We start from the raw sequence: 27,559 nt of genomic DNA, 5'->3' as shown, positions 1-27,559 counted from the left end.
TCAGATACATCCAGATACGTCTCTGTCTCTCTGTCTCAGTCTGTCTGTCTGTCTGTCTGTCTGTCTGTCTCTGTCTCTCTCTCTGTCTCTCTCTCTGTCTCTCTGTCTCTCTGTCTCTCTGTCTCTCTCTGTCTCTGTCTCTCTCTCTCTCTCTCTCTCTCTCTCTCCCTTTCCCCCACCCTCTCTCTCTCTCTCATGATTTCCCTGTAATACTAATAGTTCTACTGGAAAGATAGTATCTTTTAAGCAGGGCTTTTTTTCTCATAGAATGCTCAGAACGGAATTCCAGCACCTGTTTTGGATGGAACCTTGTAGGGTAGGCAAGGCGGGTTGTATGACATGTGTGAGTTCCGGCACCTTTTTCTTTTTCCAAAAAAAAGCACTGCTTTTAAGGGTGATAAAAGGAGCAGATCATGGTCATCTACTCTATCCCTCTGATCAGAACTATAGAGCTTCCAAGCTCCCATATTCTTCTGGGCAGTGGTGGGCAATGAAGGAGGGGCTAATGCCTGAAGCACAGATGGCTGAGGACTTGCTGTGAGCAGTTTGAAGGTAAGAAGAATCCATCTGCACACGCTTACTGGGTGATGCTGATGACAAAAGAGAAATCCTATATCTCTGTCGCCAGTACAAAGACAGGCAGCAGAACGCTGGAAATAGGACATTCTCCACAGGGAAGCCATCAACAATCAGTCTGCATCTAGTTCACAAAACCCTTTTGTGTCTCAGACAGTCCCCCAGGGCATGCCATGGAAATTTAGTAACAAATCACTGACCATCTGCAGTGTGATTTTTATGCTGGTTCCAGCAGGAAAGAGGGGGGAAAAAATAAAAAATAAATAATAAGCTCTGGTAAGTCTTTAGATAGGCACACAGAGAGACAAAGTCTTTTCCCCAAAACATATTTTTTTAAAAAAAAAACCAAACCATCATTCCCCTACTTCCTTTTATGACACTATGGCATCGTGGACCACGTACACAAAGGCTGCCCAATGATGCAGTTTCGTCTGTCTGATTTGCACTCTTTGATAAAATCTTTGGTCGCACGAATGTCATTGCTTTAAGGCAGGGGTAGGCAGCCTTGGCTCTTTTATGACTCCTGGGCTTCAACTCCCAGAATTCCTGAGCCAGCATGGGGCATTATAGCCCCTTCATGACTTGTGGACTTCAACTCCCAGAATTCCAGAGCCAGCATGGCTCAGCTTGGAAACTCCTTTTCCCCTCAGCATGGCTGGCTCAGGAATTCTGGGAGTTGAAGTCCATGAGTCACAAAAGAGCCAAGGTTGCCTACCCCTGCTTTAAGGGATACAGAATACATTTAGCTGAGATTCACTATCTGAGAGTTTTCTGCTTGTTTACCTTGAGGAAGTGAACAAGTTACATTGGATTCATTTGGGAATTACAAGTTGCTGGGGATGCTTAGGATTTCAACCATAGATGTTTGTTTCCTTCCAGAAGTGTGGTATTCCTGAACTCAAAAAATTCGGAAAGTAGTTCAGCCTTCAGCCTTCCCTCTGTGGCATGGCTATTGGAAAAGATGGCAGGGCCTCTAGTTAAAGTAGTTTGGGAGAAAACTGATTTATCTGGATCCAACCCAGTCTAGATTCTAGACTGAAATAGCCTTAGTTAGCCTGGTCCATGAGTGAAAACAGGATTTAAAGGAGAAAACATCATGCGTTCTATAGCATTGCTTAATGGCCACATATATCAAACTGACAATTGTACTTTTCTGGCAAGATGAGATTTAAGAAGGATGTCAGCAGACACAAATATCTCTTTTTTTTGGAGGGGGGGCTCCAGATGATTTTGTTGGAATGTACTGAAACCGTTCAAATCCACATGCGGCTGCCACATCCCAGGTTGTGTACTTTAAATACGCATCTCCTATTAAACCTGAATGGGTTCCCACATAACATTTAAACTTCACTCTTGCAATGTGTAAAATTTAGGGCTTCCTTGAAGATGGTTTAAAAGATAAGACTCTAATTAGTTAATGGGAGATTAGGACTCAGTAAGTATTCAATAGAATGCCTGTCTCATATCTCCATGTCAAACTGAAAGCACTCTTGCTATCTTGATCTGTAGGATCTTGTTCCTTGTGAATATCCTGCTCATGTATTTGCTGGTAAGATCAATTAGGTCAGGATTTATTTCAATGGTGGTTCTTAATTATGGAAATTGCTAGTCTTCCAAAATTTCTGTTCAGGATAGTCCACCCCAACCCATGGCTGTCTTGCCCCAAGTTCCTAAGCTGCTTTACATATATTCTACAACTCTGACTTCAGTCTTTCTTCCTGTTGCTTTCATCATTTTAAGGCCCTGTTTTATTCTGGACAACACTTTGTGATTTGCCCAAATGTCTGCTTACCAAATAAAAATGAACCATAACCCCCCCCCCCAAAAAAAAAAAAAACAACCCCAATGATAAGTGATAAGCCCCTAATAAAGAGAATCATACTGGAAAAAAATATTCATCGCAGAAATATTCACCAGAAAGCAATATCAAGTTCAACGTTACTTCTTTTTTTTAGAAAGTATATTATGGAAACGGAATTTTTACTGGGAATACTGTGGGGACAGGGTTGGAAAACTTTCCTAAACTTTCCTGACCCATTCTTTGATGAATAGGCCCCTTTTGTTGTTTTATTAGTGCTCTTAGATATTGGCTGCGATTAGCATAATATCTTCTCCCCACGGGTGGAATATTGGAATCTACAAATCAGAATAAACTAACAGACCTCTCTGAAGTTCCCTAGAAGGAGAATCCATGAAAATGATGCATTCTCGCTTTTTTTTCTCTCAAGGAATCCCATTGCCTTCACTTCATAATGACCCAGGTGCAGAGACCGGCAGCAGCATTAAAATTATTCATTTTTATGGCAATTTAAAAGGAATGAACCTCTATAAAGGCTGGGTTTGCAAATCAAAAAGGGTATAGACAGCTCTGAGAAAGCCAACTGCACTAGAAGGCTCCAGATAGAGGCTGTGAAGATTTTGTTAGGCCTGCCTATACATAGTCACTAAGCAAACGGTTGTAAGTTGAGGACTATCTGTATAAATAAGGTGTTTCTTATGCATATAAGAGTTTTTATTATATTAATCAGTGTCTCTTATACATATAGGAGTTTCATTATGTAAATAAGTGTCTCTTATGCATATAGGAGTTTTATTGTATAAATACGATGTCTCTTATGCATATAGGAGTTTTATGAAAATAAATGTTTTATACATATGGGAGTTTTATTATATAAATGTCTCTTATGCATATACATTTTATTATATAAATAAGTGTCTCTTATGCATATAAGAGTTTTATTAAATAAATAAGGTGTCTCTTATGCATATAGGAGTTTTATTATATAAATAAGTGTCTCTTATCCATATAAGATTTTTATTAAATAAATAAGTGTCTCTTATACATACGGGAGTTTTATTATATAAATGTCTCTTATGCATATACGTTTTATTATATAAATAAGTGTATCTTATGCATATAGGAGTTTCATTACATAAATAAGGTGTCTCTTATGCATATATATTTTATTATATGAATAAGATGTCTTATGCATATAGGAGTTTTATTATATAAATAAGATGTCTCTTATGCATACGAGAGTTTCCAATGCTGCCTTGGCTAACCTGGTTGTTAAGTGAGGCTTCCCCATTGACTTTGCTTGTCAAAAGATTGCAAAAAGTGATCACATGTCCTTGGGACACAGCAACGGTCGTAAGTATGAGTCATTGGCCAAGCCCCTGAACTCTGATCACAGGATCATGGGGATGCTACAAAGGTCGTAACTGTGAAAAATGGTCATAAGTCCCTTCTTTTGGTGCCGTTATAGCTTTGAACAGTCACTAAGCGAACTGTCGTAAGTTGAGGACTATCTGTATAAATAAGGTGTCTCTTGTGCACATAAGATTATATTAACAAGGTGTCTCTTATAGGAGTTTTGTTATATAAATAAGGTGTCTCTCATGCATATAAGAGTTTCCAGTGCTGCCTTGGCTAGCTTTGACTTTAAATCAGTGAGCTAAAATAATTTATCTCTGCTTGGTGCTATGGGAAAAGTTGCCACTAAAAAGAATCCCAGACATTTTTCCTTCTTATCTGCAGGGCTGCTGGTATCAGCCAAGCTGTCACAGGACCGTGCCTGATATAAACAAGAGATTGCAGAGACATCTCAGTAATCAATATGAAGAAGGCTACAGTATGGAAGCTACTCCCTGCATATCATCCGTCTCTGCATCTATTTCTATGACCAAATGAAGCATTAATTCAAATCATAAATCTATGGTGATTTAAAACTGGGAATGAGCACCTGCCTGCTTTAATGATTTATTTTGTACATTTCAGTAAGCAGGAGATTTGTCCATATGAAATGACAGGTCACCTTCAGATGCCAGGACCAGACTGTTTATCACCATATAGACGAGCATCTCATCTTAGCAAATAAATATTAAACTAAAAAGAATCCGATGAATTGTGGAAAGGAGAGAGCAAGTTATTATAGTCATATACTTTACCCTGCCTGCCTGCGGAGCTTCCTTACGTTTGAGAAATGCACATGAAAGATCGGTTATTATTGCCAATTACCCCATTTAGACCAAGGTTTCTATTATTTTTAGAGTACCTTTATTAAGAGATAACAAATGCATTGCATTGCTATACAGAGCCAGAATGCTGCAGTGGTTAAAATGCTCCCCAAGGGACAAGGGGGTGGGGAGGGGGGTTTAAATCCACCTTCAGCCACAGAAGGTCACTGGTGATCCTTCCCACTGCTCTGCTAACATCAGAAGTTCATCTTAAGTGTTGAAAATCACACAGCACACAGCACAAAGAAGCCCAAGAGAGGAGAAGCTGACGGATTAGGAATCCTGAATGATTAATTTGAAACAGCCCAAAATATCTAGAGATGTCTCTATCTACTCTTCCTAAATATGTCACTATTCAGACTCCCAGAAGTACCATTTTGGGGACCAAATTTCACCCAACTTTCATCAAACACTAGAGGAGGTTTATCTCTTAACAGGTTTTATGCTCCAAAAAAAAAAAAAAGGCCTTCAGAATCACACAAGGAAAGGATGAAGGGCTGTACTTTCCTAACAGAGTTTTGTTTCCTTTCCTGATTCAACAAAGGGTGGAGGATAGTGTTTTAATTTCTTCTTTAATTTCAGAACTCCTGCGCAAGCTTTCTGTTCAGATCTTTAGAGGAAAAGCAAAACAAACCTTCCCTCCAGGTTATTTATAGACAAAGAGAGATGTCAGAAGTCTACCTTGAATTCAAAATTATGAAGGTGCTGAAAGAAACTGATTTACGACTGGTCCTCACATTTATGACTGTTGCACGTGAACAAAATTCGGGCACTTGGCAACTGGAGTGTATTTTTTTAAAAGGGATGCAGCCTTCCTGACAATCACATGATTGCCTTTGTGACCTTACCGGGCAGCTTCTGACAGGCAAAATCAAGGGGGGGCAGGGGAAGCTGGATTTGCTTAACAACCGTGTGTTTCACTTAACGCTGGTAGCAAAAATTAATGACACTGAGTGCAACTAATTTAACAGCCACATGCTTAGGAATGGAAGTTCCAGTCCCAATTGTGGTGGTAAGTCTACCACAATTGGTAGACTACTTGCAAAGAGGGTGTCAGAGGTAAAGGGCATCACGTTTTGAGTTGGCTCTAGACCCACAATTCTTCCACCGTTCCAGTTCGGCCCTTCTTGTAGTCTTTCATAAGGAAAACTGAACTTCAACATCTGGATTTCAATTTCCATCTGAACATATTGTTAACTCTACAATGAACCTGGCTGCAGCCTTTTTTTTTTTGTCATTCTAGGTTGCCCTAAGAAAGGGAGGGTGGCAGCAGTGGGATTCAAATATGTGAGCAACCGGTTGTCTGTGAGGATGCCACTTCTGGAAGTCCATTCTGGGCCTCGGCAACAAAAAATTTAGCTACCGGTTCTGCCGAAGTGGTACGAACCAGCTGAATCCCACCATCAGAGGGGGGAAAAGGTATTTCTGGCAGTCTAAACACGAGCAAGTCTTGTGGGAGCCAAGGTCATTCCCACACTGGGGTGGAAGAGGACGATCATTTAGTCAGAAAGCCTGCCAAGTCGTTCTATTGGATAGCATTAGTAGAGGGGTGGGAATTGTTACCTTGTGTTAGTTTGATTCTTGGAGGGGAAGTTTAAATTTGGTTTCACTTTTGACGGTGCTGATGCCATGTCTCCAATAAATACAATACAAAGAATTGTATTTAAATTCTTTGAGGAATTTTCCTGCCTGATTTATTTGGTCTCATTTGTTGGAACCATGACACACATTCCACAGTTGAACTGAACTTACTATAGGAAGGTGTTTCCTAACACTGAACCAGAATCGGTTTACATGTATGATATGCTTTGTAAGTCCCCATTACTATTTGCATAATACAGTTGGCAAGACTTCATATTCTAAGGCAAATGGAAAATGGTTTCAGGAGACAGAGGAGCATTCACCCAGCCCCTGTGGGAGCTCCTTAAAGCAGCTGCATCCTCGCCCTGGCAAAAGACCCATTAAATGACTGATACTTACAATGACAAGAGTAACTCAGAATTCCCTCGTCAAATGCTGACTGAGTGAGGTCCATTATTATAATTTATTCTCAGGACTACTGGAGGAATGGGACCACCATGTAAGCATATCATGCTTATAGGAATGCCCTCATTATACAAGTTGTAAAAGAATAGGAAATAATACAAGAGCGTCTCACAGAAACGATGATGTAGTTTAAGTATGAAGAATGAATGGACTTTGAGAAGTTTAAGGCATGAAGACAGGAAGCACTGAAGTCTCCTTCAAGTTAAGTTCTACTTCTGGTGACTATTATGCTGTTTTCTTGGCCAAGGTACAAAAGAGTGCTTTGGAGAATAGGTTGACCCCCTCTTCTTTGTGTCAGCCCCTCAAATATTGAACACTGCTATCATGTCACCCCTAGACCTTTTTTTCACCAGACTAGACAAACCTAATTCTCATTCTGCCTGTTTTTCAGCCTCCTAACCATCTTTGTTGCTCTTCTCTGCAAATGAGGTGAAGCATCCCTTTTCAATCCTATATATATACAGCAAGACCTACATTCATCACTCACATATTTCCCCAGCATCTCCCCATATCCTACAAAATATAGAATGCTTATTATAAAGAAAATGATTGTACTTAATATTATAGTTTTGGTCTCTGACTAGAATCCAAACACTCCCTAACTGTCCTCCTCAATACGTATTATAAGGAAATGTTTTTATTCTGCAGGTTAGGAAAAAAACAACAACCAGTAGATGCTCTTCCCTGCTTTTCATTTCTCCATTGATTAAAGAGAGTCAAACTCAGCATCTTAAGTTTTCCTCCTTTTTCTGCCTTTTCCCTCATGTTTAAATAATTTTGGGGGGATTGTTGTTAGATATCCTTGTTCCTTCACCCATCCCTGAGGCTAGGTATGTTATGCAATTTTGTTCAGTCGACCTGTAGAATTTTCTATGGCTGAAATATTAACAACAAAGAGGGGGGAAAATTGCTTGAAATCTGCTGACATGGGCATATGTGCTCCTTTTGTTCCTGGGTAGGAGTTAAATAATAAATATGTACAGGGAGATCCAGAACAAAAAAGTTGTCAAGCTGTCACCCTTAAGAATAACCTCAAAAATTTGCAGAATAGAAAAAGTATATATTAGATTGTCATGTCTGGTTTACGTCTATGCAACCTCTGCCTTGAACAGCAGTTAACGTTCAGCTTTCAGTTCACTCACTAATTCATCTCAGAGAGCAGAAAGCCACCATTAGGAGGAAATGCCCTTAACGTCCGTGGTCACTGAAAGAATATTTAAGAAAAGGAAATTGACTACATATAGAGAAGCCACATCTTGTGGATCTCTCAACTTTTAGGAGACTGAAAGTGTTGTCAGACATTCCAAATATGAAACGTGGAGAGGGAAAACAAACATAATTTTAGGTATCCATAAGATCAAAATAGCCACTAATTCAATTTTGTTCAGTCAACCTGGAAGATTTAGATAGACAGGACTTGTTCAGTTAACCTGGGATTTATTTAAGCAGGCAGGATTTTGTCATCTACAAAGAGACTCTGAATTCTGTATTTTAACTGGTCCAGTTTAACTCAACTGGTTAACAGGAACAATGGATCCAAAGAGGGTGGGTTTTGTTTTGTTTTGTTTATGAAATGCTACCCTGGAAATAAGTAGGCTTTTGATTAGTTCCATAGGATGGAGGGATGTTCTGATTTGACATCTTTACAGTGCATTTTCAGATATATTTAGAGTGTGTTAATGTGAAAGAAAAAAAACACTTGGAAAAATAAGTGGTTTTTTTTCTAGAAAAAAAACAGGCTGAAAGGAAAACAAAAAAGAAGAAAAACTAATATTTTTCTCCTGCCTTTATAAAAGCAGGTATCTTTGTGACAATTCTCATTTATCAAAATGTAAAATAAAGGAGTACAAAGAAAATAAGAAAATAAGGGGAAGAGAGAAAAGTGTAGGTAAGAAAAAGAAAAGCATTTACTTCCGACTCCTTTTAAGGTTATAGCATAAAAATTCAACTTTTTACTTTTTACGCTGAACCTGTCTAACCCAAAGTCAAAGTTTCACATATATATTTTTTTCCACCTCAAGAACAAAGCCCCAAAGCGGTTTCCATGTAGAAACAAAATTAATTGTGTTTTTTTTTAGATCAAAAACTTACCCACAGCAGAATTTAGGTCCCCGTTTTCAGACTCTGCTGCATGCTGGTTATTATTGGCGTGATAGTTTGACATTGCTTCTAATTTAATTTTTTTCACCTTCATTGCTTCCGCGATGGCAGCATTGGTGGCTGCGGCCGCAGCAGCAGCTGCAGCTGTCAGACCTACAATGAAAGAGGAATAACAACCATGAAATCACAACTTCTCAAGCACTGTCCCTTTGACATTACCCTCTTCCCGGAAACCGTGATCAAGTTCTCAAGGAACAAACACGCTGGTGGAAAGGGACGGAGGAAAAATCATCATCTGGAAGTGACAGCGAACTTCTCAGGGCCTTCGTGGCCAAATAAGTTGTGTGAAAAAAAAGGCCTCCTTGTGTATTTAGTCTATTAGCTTCAATCCTGCTTAGCCCTACTTACACTATCCTAGATGAAATCATGGCGATTACAGATGGTCATCTTTAATTAGAATAAACTAAATTAGTTATCTCTAACTCAACTGATTTCAAGGAATGTTCTCAAGAATTAATTCTAGATTTGGGCCCTTACGTTTTTAACCTGACGAGGGGTAGACACTGTTCTGAGTTCCACATTCAAAAGAAGACATACCTCCTAGTCTAAACCAGGAAATGAAAGGAAAGGGTTTGTTTGCTTGTTTGTTTGTTGTAAACTGTGTTATGTATAAGATTTGCTTAGGCTATGCCTGTTCCTTTCCCTTCTCTGTTAGTCCAATCTTAAGGTTGGTGATATGCCATCGGAACCCAGATACCCTTTTCCCCCAACTGCTGGAAATCAGGAACACTGAAATACATCCAAATTTACATGCAATGTAAATTTTAACATTTTTTTTAAAAAAATAAAATAAATAAACAAAACCCTCCAAAAAAATTCGGAAGAAGCTGAAAATTCTGGGATATGAGGGACCGATCAAGAGTCCAGGCTTACTGATGGCCACAAATACAGGTCCTTACATGGAAAGTCCTAAAATTTAGCTCAGGGATAAGATGGAAATTCTTATTTCAGGAACTGAGCATTGAGAGAATCTGTTCTAAGCATCGTTTTATGAATTGGGTAGAATGTTCTAGGCCAGCCCACAATTCTTTCCTTCAAGGTCAGATTTGTGAACTTGAAAATTAATTAATTAATTAATTAGGAAGGTTCTGTTCTGGGGTATGAGAACTTCAATGTCAGCCTACCTCTGAAAAAAGGATCAGAACAATAGAAGCTATAATAATGTCATAACTGCAAACAATAATTTGCAAAATCCAGAAACTGGGGACACCAAATACTACCAGTGTAGAAAAGTCTATCAAGAAGTACATTGAGATGAAATATTTATACCATCTTTTTTCAGGAGAGAAAGGGGGAAGACGATCTCGCTATCCCAGCTATTTGCCCCTATGTCTCCCTTTTTACGGCCCTGTAATCCCCTTAATTCGAGATAGAGTCAGGGCGACTGAATGGAACTGAGCCTTTGCTGACCAGATGCCCTTCCTGATGCCTATGTGGAGTTTGTAGCAGATATTTTCTCTTTGCACCTTGATAGAGAAATATCTGCCACTGCCTAGGATTGAACTCCCAACCTTCCGAGCATCTTTACCACTAGGCCACCACGCCGCTCATTTGCCCCTATGTCTAAATCTCACTATTTACTTAGGGTTGTTGTAGGAGGAAAGCGTGATGAGTATGTTCACCACCTTGAACTATTTGTAAAACAAATAATAATAAAGGAGACATATATTGCATTAAGGATTTGACACACACACACACACACCCAAAAAAAGTTATTTGCAAAGAGAATTTGAAATTCCTTTTTTATTACTATTATTATTAGTTTGAGTGGAATTGGTGTGGGAGGCGATCCAGAGGGAAGGATGTAAATAACGGTGAAGAAAACCACCCTATTGCAGTTATCATTAATATCCCGAAATTGATAATCTGTTTATGTCTAGCATTTTTCCTGCTGATTATTCAGTGAGACAAGCCACTTTATAAATATCTCATCACTCCAGCGTCACAGAAATTTCATCGACAGTGCTTTGCACAGCCATTAGCAATATGAATCTAACCATTAGGAGGAGGAGGCAGCATGTGGCATTAATACGCAGCCCTGCTTCCTAACCATCTGATAGGCAGATGGTGTAAAGTAGATTCTGCAGCTGAAATGGAAGGGCTGTATCATTTAAAACCTTGTTTGCATTCTAACTGATATCGCTGCCATATTGCTATCCAGGATGCATCATGGCAATGTTTGAACAATCTAGTTTGTCTCAGTCATAAATGTTTACAGCCTTGTTTCGTGTTTTTTTTAGTCTTTAGATGCATGTTCTGGAGCACATAATTTTTAATTTATGAAATCTATTGTTTACTTCTGTGGAACCGGAAGATTAGCAAGGCAAATGAATACAAAAATTGCTACTACCCCAACCAATGGATAAAATTAGAAAATATTGGCTGTGTGTATGTGTGTGTGTGTGTGTTTTCCTTCAATAAAGATCATTAGTAAAGGAATTTTTAAAAAAATTAGCTGAGGCATTTTAGGCATTACATTTATTCATTAAACCTAACAGCTTCTTCCCCCATGTGACAGACTTAGAAGTTTAATGTTATCACACACAGCTCTCCATGTAAAGCTCTTACTGTGTGCAATTAATCTTGTTCCATAATTCTATTCACAAAGCAAAACATCAAAAAGTAAAATCCTGCTCAATAATTGTAGTTCTGAAGGAACCTTCCCTTCCAATGACTCATGCAGAAAACTCTGTTTAAGGAGTCTTATAAGAGCTGAAGGCTCAATTCTCAATAAATGAACAGAAAAGGGATAATGGGCTTCACTTGTAGAAGGAACTTGTAGAAGTCATTGTCGTCGTCAGCCATTCAGTTGTATCTGATCCTCGGCCACTCTAGGAATCAGCACTCTTATGGCCCTCTGTCTCACACGGCTTCCTTCAGATGCACCACAATCATCCTGGTGTCATTCTTTATAGTGTTCAGCCAATAGGTACTAGGGAAGCCCCTTCTCCTCTTTCAGTCCCATCATGTTTGATTATTTTTTTTAATGAGTCAGCTCTCATGACATGGCCAAAGTAAGACAGCCTCTGGAGATGTTGGCTTCCAATAATATTTTCAGTGAGATTCATCTTCTAGGACTTCTTTGGTTATTTTTGCAGTCCATGGGATGCATAATAGTCACGTCAAGGATGAGACTTTGGCAGCTATGTGCCTCTCTGTTTCAACTTGCCTTTAGATTAATAGGGGGGAGGTGTTACTTTAAAGTGGGTAAGAAGGAGAAACTAAATTTTGATTCAGCTGAAGACCATGGGAACCTGAAGCCTTGTCAAAGACACCAGAACAGGTGTGGATTTGAAGCAGATGGTTCCCATAACAAACTCAACTTGTTGATATGGATTATGTAAGACATTTGGGGTTTGGCTGGGAAATTTAATGTTTAAGTTTATGAATTGGTGTTGGAACCTCAGAGTTGGTTTTACCTCGACAACAGTGGCGTAGCGTGGGGGGTGCAGGGGGGGCCGGCCGCACCGGGCGCAACATCTGGGGGGGCGCATTAGATGCATTTTACTTTAATTACATCAGTATTTTCATAACAAACAATACATGTGCTTAGGGGGTAAGGGTTTCTTTAACTAATCTAGTGGAAGAGACTCGAGTGCTAAAATCCACGGGTTAGGGGGCGCAAATTACTTGCCTTGCCCCGGGTGCTGACAACCCACGCTACGCCACTGCTCGACAAAACCATGTAGTGTACTCAGTAAACAGTAAGCTTTTCGGAAAGAGAATGAACCTGGAGTTTTATTTGGATTCTCAAATGTTGACAGCTACCTCCAGCACCACAGTTCAAAGGCATCCAACCTACTCCTACCTGCCTTTTTCAGAGTCCAGGTTTTTCAGCCATAAGTGGCAACTGGGAAAATTACTGAGTTAGCTAATCTGCATTTGGTTTTGAGGCTGATGTCTTTATTCTTCCAGATGTTATTCCTGCCAGACATTCCATAAATAAAAGTAAATTTCACTAAAATCAGTTTTGGGTAACATTGCCATGTCAAGTCATGAGATGCTACCCAAAAATGAAATGAATGGGAAGTGTTCTCAAAATGCAGTGATATGACATAGAACAAACAAGGAATGCATTTTCTGAGGTCTTACAGATGTGCATACCAAATCAAAACAATTCAATTAACACCGTCCTTTTTCTAAGCAGTCCTCTCTTCTCACGCAATAGATTCTTAGTCATTTTTCAAGCTGCTGCATTATTCATTTCACCAGACCCACAAGGTGGGCTATAAATTGTTACTTTATCTAATCAAAGGCGACTTAACTCTAGAGTAGGTCAAAGGTTTAATTTTGTGAGGTATTATCTTACACTAGGAGTTTAACCAAAAAACAGAAGAAGAAAAACAGTCAAGAAATTGATAATAAATGAATCTTTATAGCCTCAGGCATTGGTCTAGTTTAGTTAATAAAGTTTCACTGAAGGTTTCTTTCAACTGTTACGGACAAGGAGGTTAAGACAAAAATCTTAAATTACAGCCATGTGTGATTTTAAAGCAGTTTTTTTTAAAAAAAAAATCAAATCCCACCCCCCACAAACTTTAGAAGACAAAGCATTCAGTATATTAAGCAAAAATGCATACTTTAAAAGAGACTAAGAGGAGCCGGAAAACCATCTTTGCAGAAAGGGAAAAACAGTCTGTTGTAAATGTGGAATTTTGTGTCCTGATCTATTGAAAGGTGTACATCAACACTAATCAACTGATATGGAAAGAAGACTTAAAACAAAAAATTTTCACAGATGCAAACATTTTTCTGCCTTGGAAAAAGAATGAAAGCACCACATATCTCTCCAAAATCTCTCCAAAATGTGTATTGTTTTGAAATTTATTCTCATTTAATACAGTTGGATGCCTCTCTAAACCAGACATGTCAAACACAAGGCCCGGGGGGCGGATCCGGCCCGCGAAGTGGTTTCATGTGGCCCACGAAGCCATCCTGGAAACAGTGAGGGAATGCCCCCCCCCACTGCCTTGGCCCTGGCCCAGAGACCCTCCTCCTGCCAGAGACCCTCAGATCTGTCCCACTCCTGCCCAGGCCCCCATAGGCACCCTTGATGCGAACGATGTAGAGCTGGCCACGCCCACCCAGTAGGCCATACACACTCTAGCCACGCCCACCCAGTAGGCCATGCCCACTCTGGCCATACCCACCCGGCCACCCTGAGGGCAACTGCAATGCTGATGCGGCCCTCAATGAAATTGAGTTTGACACCCCTGCTCTAAACAAATTACCAATGCTTCACCAATAAACACAGATTTGTTTTTTCTTCCCTTGTCTGATTATTTGACAGTGGTGATCACACTTAACTGCAATGTCTTTATGCTGGGTTTCATCAGGCCTGAGAGTGGCCTGAAGGTCAGCAGAGAAAACCCAGTTTGTGCTTGGGATAAAATCTATTTATCACCGGACTGCTTGTGGTCTCAGTTCAAAGTAGTGGTCATTTCATTTCAACCCCTTTGTGGCACAGCACGGAGATAGATAAAGGACTGCCTCAACTAATATTGTTCTTCTTTTGTGGACATCTAGAGAGGGTCTGTTCATGGTCCCACCTTGGCAAGAACTGAGGACAACATGGACTAGGGAGCAAGTCTTCATAGTGAGAAGACACGGTCCTCTTTTCAGGAAGTCTTTCCATTTAGGCTTTTGGACCCTATCTCAGTGGTTCTCAATCTTTTCTTCACCACGGACCGCCCTTTAATTCTCTTGTGGACATAGACCATGACCACAGACACCCCCCCCCAAATCTTAACTCAAGACTTAAATCATAACATTTCTTCAATCCTTTGTGGACCCCTTGTGATGACATTGTAGCCCCCTTTCCCTGGGCTCCGCAGGGACCACAGGTTGAGAACCCGTGCCCTAAGGTATTTTTTTCAGGAGCTAGTGTGAATTTTATAGCTGCCTTTTAAATTACTGAGTGAACAAATTCACCCAATATGTAGTGTGGATTTTATAGCTGCATTTTAATTGATGGAGGCAATTCAGAGGCCACGTTTTTACTGGAGGAAGAAAAGTCTTCATCATGGTTCCATCCAAGCCAGGGATAAACAACATGGAGACTGCTTTGGGAAGAAGGTTACAGTTTATTGCAGAGGAAAGCCAGACAGAAAGATGGATCCAGCAGGAAAGGACCGAGCACGTGTGGGGCATGGGTTTTTATACCCCCTGGATTGTTTGGTTATTCCCTGTTCCTGTTTGAGGCTATTTCCTGTGTGCCTTTCTGAGTGTGCCTTACTGGTATTCTTGATGGTTGTGGGTCAATCCTATTATGTCCAAAGGTCATATCCTGCTTTCCTGGGGCTGGAGTATGTAAATGTTAGGCCTTTGTCTTCCTAAGCTTCTAACTCCAACCTTATTGATGGTTTACATTTGCATGTCTATAGAACTTGGGGGAGGGAGAGCTAGGGCTATTAAGCAAAGTGGCATGCTTTCCTGGTTCTTCAATTTCTTTTTAGGAAATATATTTTCCTGCCCTTTTCATATTTCCTTATCTGGGGAGCTGACTTCCCTCAATATTTTTAGCATTGGGCAGTATGGATATGTACAGTGACAGTGCTACAAAAGGAAAAACAAAAGAGAAATGATATTTCTATTGTATGGGTTAAGGTGGATAACCTTCAGTCTATATGGTCCTTACATGCGACTCTATCTCAGCTTTCCTAACCTCCCACCACCAGAATTATCCAGTCACTAGCTCTATTGCTAAGGATTCTAGGAATTGAAATCCTCATATCTGGAAGGAGCCCCAATTGGAGAAAGCTACTTCTCCCAATCCCCCCCCCCCGCCCCTTCTCCTCAGCAGAAGGCTGCAGCTTCAAGGCACTCTGAAGCTACTCCAGAGGAAATTGAAGCCCGCTCAACCATAGAGCGCTGCTATTTGCATTTAGAGCATCCATGAAATCACGATGCCCTTGTTATTACAAAGCAAAGCTTCCCCGCTTCTCAGAGTGTTGTCCTTCCTCTGGCATAAAACAAGGAGAGAATGCAACTCCTTCTCACCTAGCCCAACAACCCTTGATGTCGTTCATCTTAACACAATGCAGAAAACAGAATTCTAATGAACAGCGGAAACGCAGTTTGCCAGAAGGTGAAAAGGGATTGGGGGGGAAACCCCCCCCAAAAAAACTCATGAACCCAGCTCACCAGTCACTGAGCACCCCTTGCTGCCCCCAAATCCCCTCTCAGAAGGTGGGCTGGATTTCTGCAGCAGTGCAATCTTGCAAAGAGGTCCAGCTACTTTAATGAGTTACAGAAGTGTAAGTATTCTGTTCCTGCTGTTGTTTCTTCTGAAGCACCACTTCCAAACTGACCCAAAGCACTCTTACGCAGAGTCCTGTCTGCTGATCTGTGGGATTAGTCCAACGTAGACAACACTTCTCACACAATTCTTAATAATATGAACAAAATAAAGATAAGAAGCCTCACCGGTAAGTGGACAGACATTGGAAGTCAATTTCACTAAAGAGTAGGTGGACCTCAACCTGAAAATCCCTGCTCGCAATCCAGTACCTTCACCATTTCCAAGAACATTTTCCTTCTTGACTTAAAAAGCAAACAATTATTTTGGCAGCTTGCCTCTAAATCAAACATTTGGATATGCCACTTACAGTTGGCCCTCTGCTTTCTGGAATTTTGACAGCATCCTGGACGATGTAAGAATTTCACCTGTCACAAAGCTTCCTTATTTTTTTTTTTCATCAAACTACTATGTAACTAAAGAAGAAGTAATTAAAGAACAGCCCAAACTTATCTGCGTATGATTAAACAATATGTTTTGTTTTTCTGCTGCCTTTTTTCCCTGCTGTGCATTAATTATGCAATTTGTTCCCTGCACTATTAACAACTCATAATTGGGAGCAAGAAGCTGAAACATGATAAACACACTGAATTAAAGTGTCCATTGGAGAGAGTGTGTTGGAACAAATGTCAGACTAGAAAGCTACAAAACAATTGTTTATATAAAACTGGAATGTTGATAAATCCCTCTCTTTGGCCTAATTTTGTCATTTTTACTTTCTGATATATATGCCCAAATTCGGAGCTGACCCTTAGCTACTAAAAAGGTAGGTCTTCTCCAGGTTGATCTGTTCCCAACCTGGACTTTTAGATCTTCTGACAATGTAACAATTGTCTCCTTAAAAGGAAATCAATCCACCTGGAGGTTGTTCCCTTCTTCTCTTTCTTCCCATCTTTCCCAGTTTTATAGACTTCTCGTGAAAGCTACATCTTTGCATAGTGGATGCTATTTTGAGCCTACTCGTTTGTGCCTCAAGAATGTATTTGTTCCGTGATCCATCTGCTTGTTTTCTTCACTCGCTTCTAAAGCATCTTCTCCAACTTCAAAGTCCCAAAGTATTAAGTCTCCTGCTTTTTTCAAAGCCCAACTTTTGTGTTCATAGATTGCCACAGGAAAAGCACTGCCTCCACGATTGATATTTATATTTATATTATTTATTAAATTTTTATACCGCCCTTCTCCCGAAGGACTCAGGGCGGTGTACAGGGCAATAAATATCAAAATATAAAATACAAAAGTTAAAAAAGATTAAATAATTATGCCCGATATAATACAGTAATTAAAAGCTATGTTAAAACCCAAACCCAATGGATGGATGGATGGATCCCATTTATATGCAGGTAATCCTCAACTTACCACCACATTTGAGCCCAAAGTTTCTGTTGTCAAGTGAGACATTTGTTAAGTGAGTTTTGCCCCATTTTGCAACCTTTCTTGCCACGGTTGTTAAGTGGATCACTGCAGTGGATAAATCAATAATCTGGTCGTTAGGTGAATCTGGCTTGCCCATTGACTTGGCTTGCCAGAAAGTCCCAAAAGGTGACCCACACGACTTGGGACCCAGCAATGGTCATAAGTATGAACCGGTTGCCAAGTCTCTGGATTTTGATTGCATGATTCTAGGGGTGCTACAAAAAAAGGCTGTAACTGTGCAAAATGGTCATGAGTCACTTTTTTTTCAGTGCTGTTGTAACTTTGAAAGGTCACTAAATGAACTGTTGTTAAGTCGAGGACTATCTGTACCGCTTATCGAATCTAAGTGATTCTGAGCCCCTCCCCCAGGGTTCCCTATCACTGCTGGATCGCTTTGCTAGTTGACAGAGCCAGGCCTTAATGGTCTTCTGGAAGACGACGAGAGTGAGAGCCATTCTCACCACAGGAGGCAAGATGTTCTGTAGGACGAGGCAATGACAGAGAATGTTCTAGAACATGGGTAGGCAACCTTGGCTCTTTTATGACTCGTGGACTTCAACTCCCAGAATTCCTGAGCCAGCCATGCTGAGGAGAAAAGGAGAGGCTTCCATGCTGAGCCAGGCTGGCTCAGGAATTCTGGGAGTTGAAGTCCACGAGTCATAAAAGAGCCGAGGTTGCCTACCCCTGGTCTAGAACACTCAGTCAGAATCCTTTAGCTGACAGGGTCCAGAACATGTTTTTTTCTGCTCCTCCTTATTCTGGACTTATAGGTATAGAATGGTTCTATACATTAAGGTTCCTCAACTTTTGATAAATCCCTACTTTTCTATTTTCTCCCCTTGTATAGGTAAATATAGGATTTTACCCCACTGATAAGCTACATAACATAGCTACTTCTCGGTTTTCTGTTTTGAACTGTTCTACGTAAAGTTCTTAAAGTTTTCTTCAAGGACTCATGTGTGATTGTATCTTGTTTCATCTGGGAAAGCTGATCGAAGAAAAAAAAATACTACATTGCACATCACCTCTTGGAGGCAAGGTCTATTTCCTGCTTCCTATAACATTTATCAATTAATCAGTGGAACAACCTGCCTCCAGAAAATGTGGGTGCTCCAACACTGGAAGTTTGTAAGAATAGACTGGACAACCATTTGTGTGAAATGGTATAGGGTTTTCTGCCTGAGCAGGGGGTTGGACTAGAAGACCTCCAAGGTCCCTTCCAACTCTATTATTATTATTATTATTATTATTATTATTATTATTATTATTATTATTATTATTATTATTGTTGTTGTTGTTGTTGTTGTTGTTGTTGTTGTTGTTGTTGTTGTTATTGTTATTGTTGTTGTTGTTGTTGTTGGTTGTTTGTTGTTGTTGTTGTTATTATTATTATTAGTAGTAGTAGTAGTATTATTATTAGTATTATCAGTATTAGTATTATAATACAAACAACATTTTGAGGAACCTTCGGATAGGACAGCTTTCGAAAGGAAACATAAATTCATAGAGCATGAAAACTTAATACGGATGTGTACAAAAGCAATGTGTTTATTAACCTTTCCCCATCTCTGATAACATATGAAGCTCTAACAAACTATTTCTCTTAAAGCAAAACAAATCAATTGACCTCCGCTTTTCAAGTCTTAAAATTCATTCAGAAGCAGTCAAAGCACGTTTCTCTGCAATTCCCTCCCAGTCAATAGATTGAATATTGTTATCCTGGCTTAAGCAGAACGGTTTAAGTCTTTAGCCAAATTCTGTCAAACATTTAAACATAAGTAAGTAGAAACAAAGGCTTCTTAACCTTTAGCAGCCAACAACATACATTATAATACAGCAGTACCACAAGTTGTCTTTGGAGCCATAATGTTTGTAGATATTAACTTTGATAATAATACCTATATTGATTTTAGACCGTTCAAGTAATGAAATTCTGTTACACAAATCAATGCTTTGACGGTAGGGCTGAAACAAATATTGTCTGTTTTGTGCTTTGTGGAGACGTCATCTTCAAAGGACACGAGAGGAGAACCATTGACTAAGTGTGCTAAAACTCCACAGATATTTCATCATTTTCAGTTGTGACTATGTATCTTGCCGCGTATCCAGTTGGTGGGATTCAACCAGTTTGCACCAGTTTGGCAAAACCAGTAGCTAATTTTTTGTTGCCTAAGCCCAGAATGGACTTCCAGAAGCGGCATCCACACAGAGAACCAGTTGTTCATATATTTGAATCCCACCACTGCATGTATCTTTTCTTTACAGGATCCATTGGAACTGATCAATAGAACTCATTTACTAAGATCCCAAGCAATTTCCATTTTATACCTAGCTTTAGGGAAAGCACAGTATTCCTGCAGTTTCCACAGATTGTTGTCTCCTGAAAGAGCATTTTTGGTCCTATGGATTAACAAAAATGGAAATGAAGAGGACTCATGTTATATGAGGATCCTCCTTTAAGGAACCCATATGATACTTATAAAAGTATCGGTTCAGTTGCCAAAGTGCCGTTTCAAAGGGTCCATTTCTGCTGGATAAGGAACATGGTGGCTAAAGTGGCTGGAACGCTGGGCAGGTTTGCAAGCTAGTGTTCAAGACCCGAAAGCTGCCATGGGGATGAGGTTGAGCTCCTGTCCTTCACTCCAGCTCCTGCCGAAAACATGAAAGGACCCCCCCCAATCGGGCATCCCCAGGGCAATGGTGATGTCACCAGCTAATCCTTTTAACCCAAAAGCACCTTGGTACTGTTCTGTTCCAGCCTACGACCGGCCCTGTTTTAATGTCAGGGACAACCCCTTTTTATAGTCAACAGGCTGGAAAAACCCAACCAAATTTATTTACAAAGAAATCAAAAGTTCAAACAAGAGTTAAACCAAAAGTTCAAACAAGAGTTAAACAGGAATAACAGACCAGGACTCTAGCAGAAGATCTTCAAACAGTTGCCTTCAGCAACCAGCACCTCCCACACTTTCCTCTTTCATCAGCAGTCCCAAGGCGTGGCTTCTCATTGCCTTTTCCTCCTCTCACCAAGTGGCCTCATTGCCTTTCTCTGTTCTACTCTGCTGGATTGCCTCCTGCTCCTAGCATCACTGAATAGATCCAGCTGTGAATCATCTATGTCCAATACCTCGTGCTCACATGGCTGAGTCTGATGAGGAACATGATGGGAGGGGCCAGGCTGAGAGTCCTGCAGTGCATCACAGCCTCCCTCTGACACCAAAGGCTCTCCAAACCCCTCCTCCTCCTCTTCAGAATCATCACTCAGCTGCTGGTATCACAGGCTGACGCTGAATCACAACAGGTAGTTCTGACACAAGTGCAAATAAATAAATAAATAAATAAAATCTGAGTAATAAAATATTTTATAAATTAATAAAACACATCCTTTGTATACAAGCCAAACTAATTAATTGAGTTTAGTCAGCAATGAAGTGAAAGCTGCAATTTTTCCACGCATTTATTTATAGGTGTGCCAAAGTGGATTAGGACGATGGAAATCTCGCCACTTTGCCACAAAGCAACAACTTCCTGATTATTCTTGAACCTTATGATATTAATTGCATTATAAATAACGTGCTGGAGATAAAGGAAAAGTTGCTGTATAATTAAATTTGCCAGATACAACTCCTTTGGACAGAACTAACAGCCTGAACTGAGTAGCTAAACTTAATTTCCATGACAAAATCAATAAAATGTGAAAATTGGCCGTTATTATTATTACTATTATTATTATTTTCAGCAACAGGGTGACAATCATTTATCGGTACTAAACTACACAGCATCCCACGTTTATTCATCGAAGATCCCAGATCTCAGTTTCTCTATCACCAATCTTGACCCCAATTTTTTGCCTATGAGATCTAAGTAACAAGTAAGCGTAGGATCATATTGCTCAAGATTGAATCCCTTCCCCATTTGGGGAGGGGGAGGGGTGGTGGTAAATCTAAATAAAAGAGTAGCTGTGGGATTCAAGAGGAGGGAAAAGACATACTGAAAATATAATTAAAAATTGTGGAGGCTGCCTGTGACAAGAATAACCATAAAAAACAGATACAAACCAGCTGGCTGTTAACAACTTCAGAGTTATAAAAACCTTAAACCTGCTGTAAAACACTCCATTCCATTTACATAAGGAACAAAAACCTGGCCTTTCTTTCAAATTCCTCTGCCGAGGACTTATTTTGACATGTTTCAAAGCAGCATAAGAGGCAACTGTGAAAGAAAAGACATGCTACGTTTTACCTCAAAGTTCATTTCTGACCTCTGACTGAGTCGGTGCACTTTAATCCAAATACATGAAAAATATCTTGCAGACTACCACCACAATTTCGATTTAATTGCACTCTTCCTTGGTGGTCTTAACTTTTGATAACAACAAAAGTATTATTAATCTAGGTATTCCTCAACTTATGATCGCAACGGAGTCCAAAATTTCTTTTGCTAAGCAGAACAGTTGTTGAGTTAGCTTGGCCCCATTTTACGTCCTCTATAGTGAAGTAAGCAACATGGTTAAGGGAATATGACTCCCCCATTGACTTTGCTTGTCTGAAGATCACAAAAGGTGACCACATGACCCAAGGACACTCCAGCCGTCATAAATATGAACCAGTTGCCAAGTATCTGAATTTTGATCATGTGACCATGGGGATGCTTTTTCAGGGCCATTGAGCAGTCACTAAAATGAACAGTTGTAAATAGAGGACTACCTGTAGAGACAGAGGTTCTTCCTCTGTACCACTGTGATTGTACCTTGAAGAAAAGAGAGGGGAAAAAAACGATATTTTTTTTCAAATGGATTGCCATCTTTGCAAGCTTGAGCAAAGTCTCTATGCTAAAATGCATCCTTTGAGAGCCTAATGATGCAGGGAACATTTTGCAGGACAAACGGAGCTTGCTATGGGGAATGGAAATAAACAAAATGAAACGAAATCAATCTTACACTGAGTGAAGTTTTGATGTATAAATACTGTCAGCTTATATTTGCCCCAAGCACCAAGTTGAGTGTTGCCATTTTGATAATTTCCTTGAATCACTCGGCTGCCTCATGCAGGGCATTTGATGCTGATTTACGTTTCGTCAAATCACCTGCTTAATGTTAAGCAGGGTCACAGCAAGAGACAAGAGCGGGAAGAATTTCTGCGGATTCCCTGCAAGATATGGGTGCAAAATGCCCAGTCAACCCTTTGTGATTTTAATTTAATGTTCTCTGCGGAATATTGCATAAAACATTTATGTACCATGGAACCAATTTGATGTCTTGATGAAATATGGTAGACCAACGTGCATTAAAGTCTTAAAATACAGAACGGATAAAGTCAGAAACTACTTTTCCAAAAGCCTAAGTGTTGACTGCTCACTTCTGAATCTAATGGAACTGAAATATATTCATTATTTAGAGATCAAAACTCTGCATAAATTTAAAAATAATTTGTTACAGTTTTTTATAATATAATTTGATGTATTTAGAAAAGCAGATTTTACATGAGTTATGTAGAAGTTATAGAATATGCTATTTCTCTCTCTCTCTTATATATAATATTTCATAACTCATATCTATATAAAATTTACTCACATGTTTGTTGGGTGTGTGTCTAAGACAGTTATATAAATATATACTGTAGCATCGGCTATAATGGCTAAACGCAATGCCGATCAACCAATATTTTAGCTTTGAGTGTTTATTAATTATTGAAATTTCTGATTTTCCAGCTGTAACAACTACATTTCAATCTCTCCATTAAAGTCCACCTGATATTGTTCACTTAAATAATTTACAATGCATGGTTACTCAGAAATAAATCTGCCTATACCCAGTCAACTGACTTCAATGTTGGTACATGTGCACCCTTTAGAGAATGGGAAAGCCATAACACGGTGTGAGATTTAGGAGTTTTAACAAGAAATGTTACATTTATTATTAAGCTATTGCATTCTGTATTTTTTCAATGCAAGAACTTCAAGATAGAGAAAATTCAGCAAAATCAATCGAGCTGAGAGCTAACACTCAGCCAAGTCACTTGGAAAGCTTCTAAGTTTTATGCTGTGTGTCAGGGGCATTGGACTAGAAGACCTCCAAGGTCCCTTCCATCATCATCATCATCATCATCATCATCATCATCATCATCATCATCATCATCACCCAACTCTAAACCAACCAAAGTTGCTTTGTCCAAGTTGGGTGGGCATATAAATAAAATCAATAAATAGAACTCTCATAAATATATTGATTAGTGTAGAATGCATGAAACACTGACTGGCTTTGCAACAACAACAACCCCAACAATTTTTATTAATAAACTATAGATGGACAGAATCAGGTGTTACACATACAAGGAAATAAAAAAAAGATGCATTGACTTTGTTTAGCATTTGCTAACACAAAAATCCCTAGTCTTAGGGACTTTTCAGTCTTTATTTGGTATAATCCAGGCTTATTTACACTTAGAATAAATGTAAATGGAATTTTAATTTGACATGCCATAGCATTACAAATCTATCTGAATGGAGGATTCCAACCCATTTTAAGAGAAATTTTAATAACAGGATAACAGAGTTGGAAGGGACCTTGGAGGTCTTCTAGACCAACCCCCTACCCAAGCAAGAGACCCTATACCATTCCAGACACGTGGCTATCCAGTCTTTTCTATATGTAAAATTTTTCTTCAAATGATTAGCCCTGAAGAGATTGGTCAGAGCCAACATGATTGAGGCATGTTTCATTCCATGTGTCATCCGATAATTTTGTAATGGATTTCTTGTTTTTTTTAAAGTTCTCTTAAGGATAAAACTCTACTGAACCCATGAAAGCCTTGATGATTTAATACAAACTTTGGACATCAAAACTTTAGATAGATGAAAGCTAAATAATTGGCCAGACAGACAGACAGGAGTAAGAAAGCAATAGCATATCTGCAATTGGAGAGAAGGGAAATAAAGCCATTTGGGGATATTCCTGATAATACATGATTTACTGTCTTGCATTTTTGTAGAGATGGCGAAATATTTGGGGAACCTATATGTCTACACGCAGGATAAGAGAAGAACTAATGATTTAGGAAAATCTGAGCATCTGTATGGATCTGTGTGGTGTAGTGACCATAACAGCTGAAAATCACATATAAACAACAACAACAAAATGTCCCTTTTTGCTTTCTAAGTCCCAACATGGATGCTCAGTCTCATGTTTGCACCATTTAGCTGCTCGCTTTTTGCTTTCTCAGCAAAAACAAGCCAAGTAACTCCAGAATAGGGCTTAACAGCAACAAACCTGACATCCTCAATACCGGTATCAAGAGTAAGCATCAACAGAAATGGAACAAAAACAGAAATTGTGAATAGAGAGGGAGGGTGAGGGAAGGAGGGAAGGAGAGAGAGAGAGACAGAAAGAGACAGAGAAAGAGAGACAGAAAGAGAAAGAAAGAGAGAAAGAGAGACAGAGAAAGAAAGAGAGAAAAAAGAGAAAGACAAAGAAAGAAAGAAAGAAAGAAAGAAAGAAAGAAAGAAAGAAAGAAAGAAAGAAAAAAGAAAGAGAGAGAGAAAGAGAAAGAGAGAAAGAAAGATACAGAGACAGACAGAGAGAAAGAGATGTATGTTCTGTACCAGCCTGCTACCAGCCCTGCAGAAAAGGCAGGGACAACCCCTTTACAAACGGCAAGAGGCTGGAATTAAGCCTGCCAAATTTATTAACATAAAACAGCAAAACAAGACACCAACCATGAAACAGAAGCTATGAAACAGGAACTAATCAAGGGGTTGCCTTCAGCAAACCAGCCCTCCCACACATTCCCCTTTTATACAGTTCAGGGCGTGGCTTCTCTCTGCCTCCTTCCGAGGTGCCCCATTGCCTTCCTCTGTTTACTCCTGATTGACTGCCTCCTGCGTCGAGCGTCCTTGAACAGGGCCAGCTGTGGGTCATCTTCATCCACGCTGTCAGGCTCACACAGCTGGGTCTCCGTCATGACCAGGTGGGAGGGGCCTGGCTGAGGGCTCTGTGGAGCCTCAAGGCCATCATCAGCAAGCTCTTCAACACCCCCCTCCTCCTCCTCTGAGTCGTCTGACCCAACTGCCGAACCCAGAGGCTGACCCTGAATCACAACAATGTACTTCAAGTAAATCTCGTATCACTTGGAATAGTTTTTAACTTCAAAGAGGCAAAATTCACAAGTCTATGCTCAGCGGCAAAGAGGATAGATTTTGATTCCTAAGGATCAGCCAGAAAATAAAAAAGAGAGAAAACAAAAGCAGTAAAATGAATCTTTTACCCTTTGGGAAAAGATGGATTGATCCATGCTAGACACTAGAAACATTTCAAGTGGGTAAATTTATGTTTCCAATCAAAGGTTTGCTTGATTCTCAACCAGCAGACGTTTTTAGCTTCCGCATTGTCAATACACACACACACACACACACACACACACACACAAAGTGAAATATTTCCAAACCTTACCTGAAAGAGCAACAAACACCAAGTGTGCGAGGATGTCCTTGGAATGAAATTATAAAGCAATTTACAATCGCAGACCCAGGGCACGAAAACACACAATTAAAAAAAAAAAAAACAACCAGCAACACAAATAAAGACCCTAATGATTATAATGTAAGCTCTGTTAAGGGGAATCACATTAAGTTATCATAGGAACAACAAGCAAAAGTAACAAATTGCAAAGAAATGTACAAAATGTTGATATTAAGCAATGGAAATAAAACCAGAAGGCACCGTTGGGAACAGAACATGGACGTGATGTCAAAAAGCAAATAAATTCAATTAAATTGTAACTCTCACTAGAGGAGGTGCAGTAGAAATCAGACGTACAAACCAAAAACAACAACAACAAAAAAATAAAACACAGTAAAATTGGTCTGGAAGAAAGTATTTCTCCTGATGTATCATGGGTTTTGGACCCACTTGACAGGTCTTCCTACATACAACACCTTTAGACTTTCAGGAAAAGGATAATTTTTAAGCAAGCAGTCCCTATTCAAGAGGCAGCTTAGTGCAGCAGCTAAGGAAATGGACTAGAGACCATGAGTAGGCCCAAAGCCAAGGGTAACCTTGGGCCAGTCATTCTTTCGAAGCCCTAAGAAGAAGGCAACGGAGAACCATTTCGCAAATCTTGCCAAGAAAACTGCACGAATCAGTTTCAGCAGATGCAGAGAAACCACAATGACTTGGAGGAACATGTATGTGTGTGTGGTGTGTGCCCACGTGCACAAACACACTGTCATGGTTGACTTCTCATACATCTCTCTGCCTGCAACCAGACAACAGAAACTAGGGAGGGGAAAAGTGGAGAAATTGGAATCTGCAAAGAGCTGGGAGGGAATTGAGGAATTGGAATTCACCATCTGTGGCCTGAGAGAATTTCTACACCTCAAGGTTGAATGCTGGGAAATCTCTGAAAGGCGCAGACCGTTCCCAAAATGGTGGACAGTGGGTGGCCCATGGGGGAAAGGAGAACTTTTACCTAGGCTATTTTTTGTGTGTGAAAACCTCAGAACTGGCTTCGCTTCTTCTGTACCTATGTGGAAGTATCCGTAAAGCTATACTCTTGGAAAAAACAATGTCCCAGGAGTTTCTTTTGCTGCATGTGCCAGTGGGACAGTTCACACAAACACAGACACTTCTTCACAGGAATAGGAATAATATAATAATATAATATAATAATATAATATAATAATATAATATAATATAATATAATATAATATAATATAATATAATATAATATAATATAATATAATATAATATAATATAATATAATATAATATAATATAATATAATATAATATAATATAATATAATATAATAATATAATATAATATAATATAATATAATATAATATAATATAATATAATATAATATAATATAATATAATATTATAATATAATATAATATAATATAATATAATATAATATAATATAATATAATATAATATAATATAATATAATATAATATAATATAATATAATATAATATAATATAATATAATATAATATAATATAATATAATATAATATAATATAATATAATATAATATAATATAATATAATATAATA

At 39.2% G+C, this 27,559-nt stretch overlaps 1 protein-coding gene across 2 annotated transcripts in view; it reads right to left on the bottom strand.

Annotated features, from left to right (window-relative positions):
• DACH1 (dachshund family transcription factor 1) overlaps nt 1-27,559 on the bottom strand; it is a 362,459-nt gene that overhangs the window by 163,512 nt on the left and 171,388 nt on the right. For both annotated transcript variants that reach the window (XM_081326850.1, XM_081326851.1), the window contains exon 3: nt 8,731-8,892. In XM_081326850.1, coding sequence (XP_081182976.1) covers nt 8,731-8,892 — 162 coding nt within the window. The remainder of the gene's footprint in view (nt 1-8,730; nt 8,893-27,559) is intronic.

This window comes from Vipera berus (genome assembly GCF_964194415.1).
Source record: "Vipera berus genome assembly, chromosome: 4".
Taxonomy (NCBI): domain Eukaryota; kingdom Metazoa; phylum Chordata; class Lepidosauria; order Squamata; family Viperidae; genus Vipera; species Vipera berus.
This window is presented reverse-complemented; position numbering and strand designations above follow the sequence as displayed.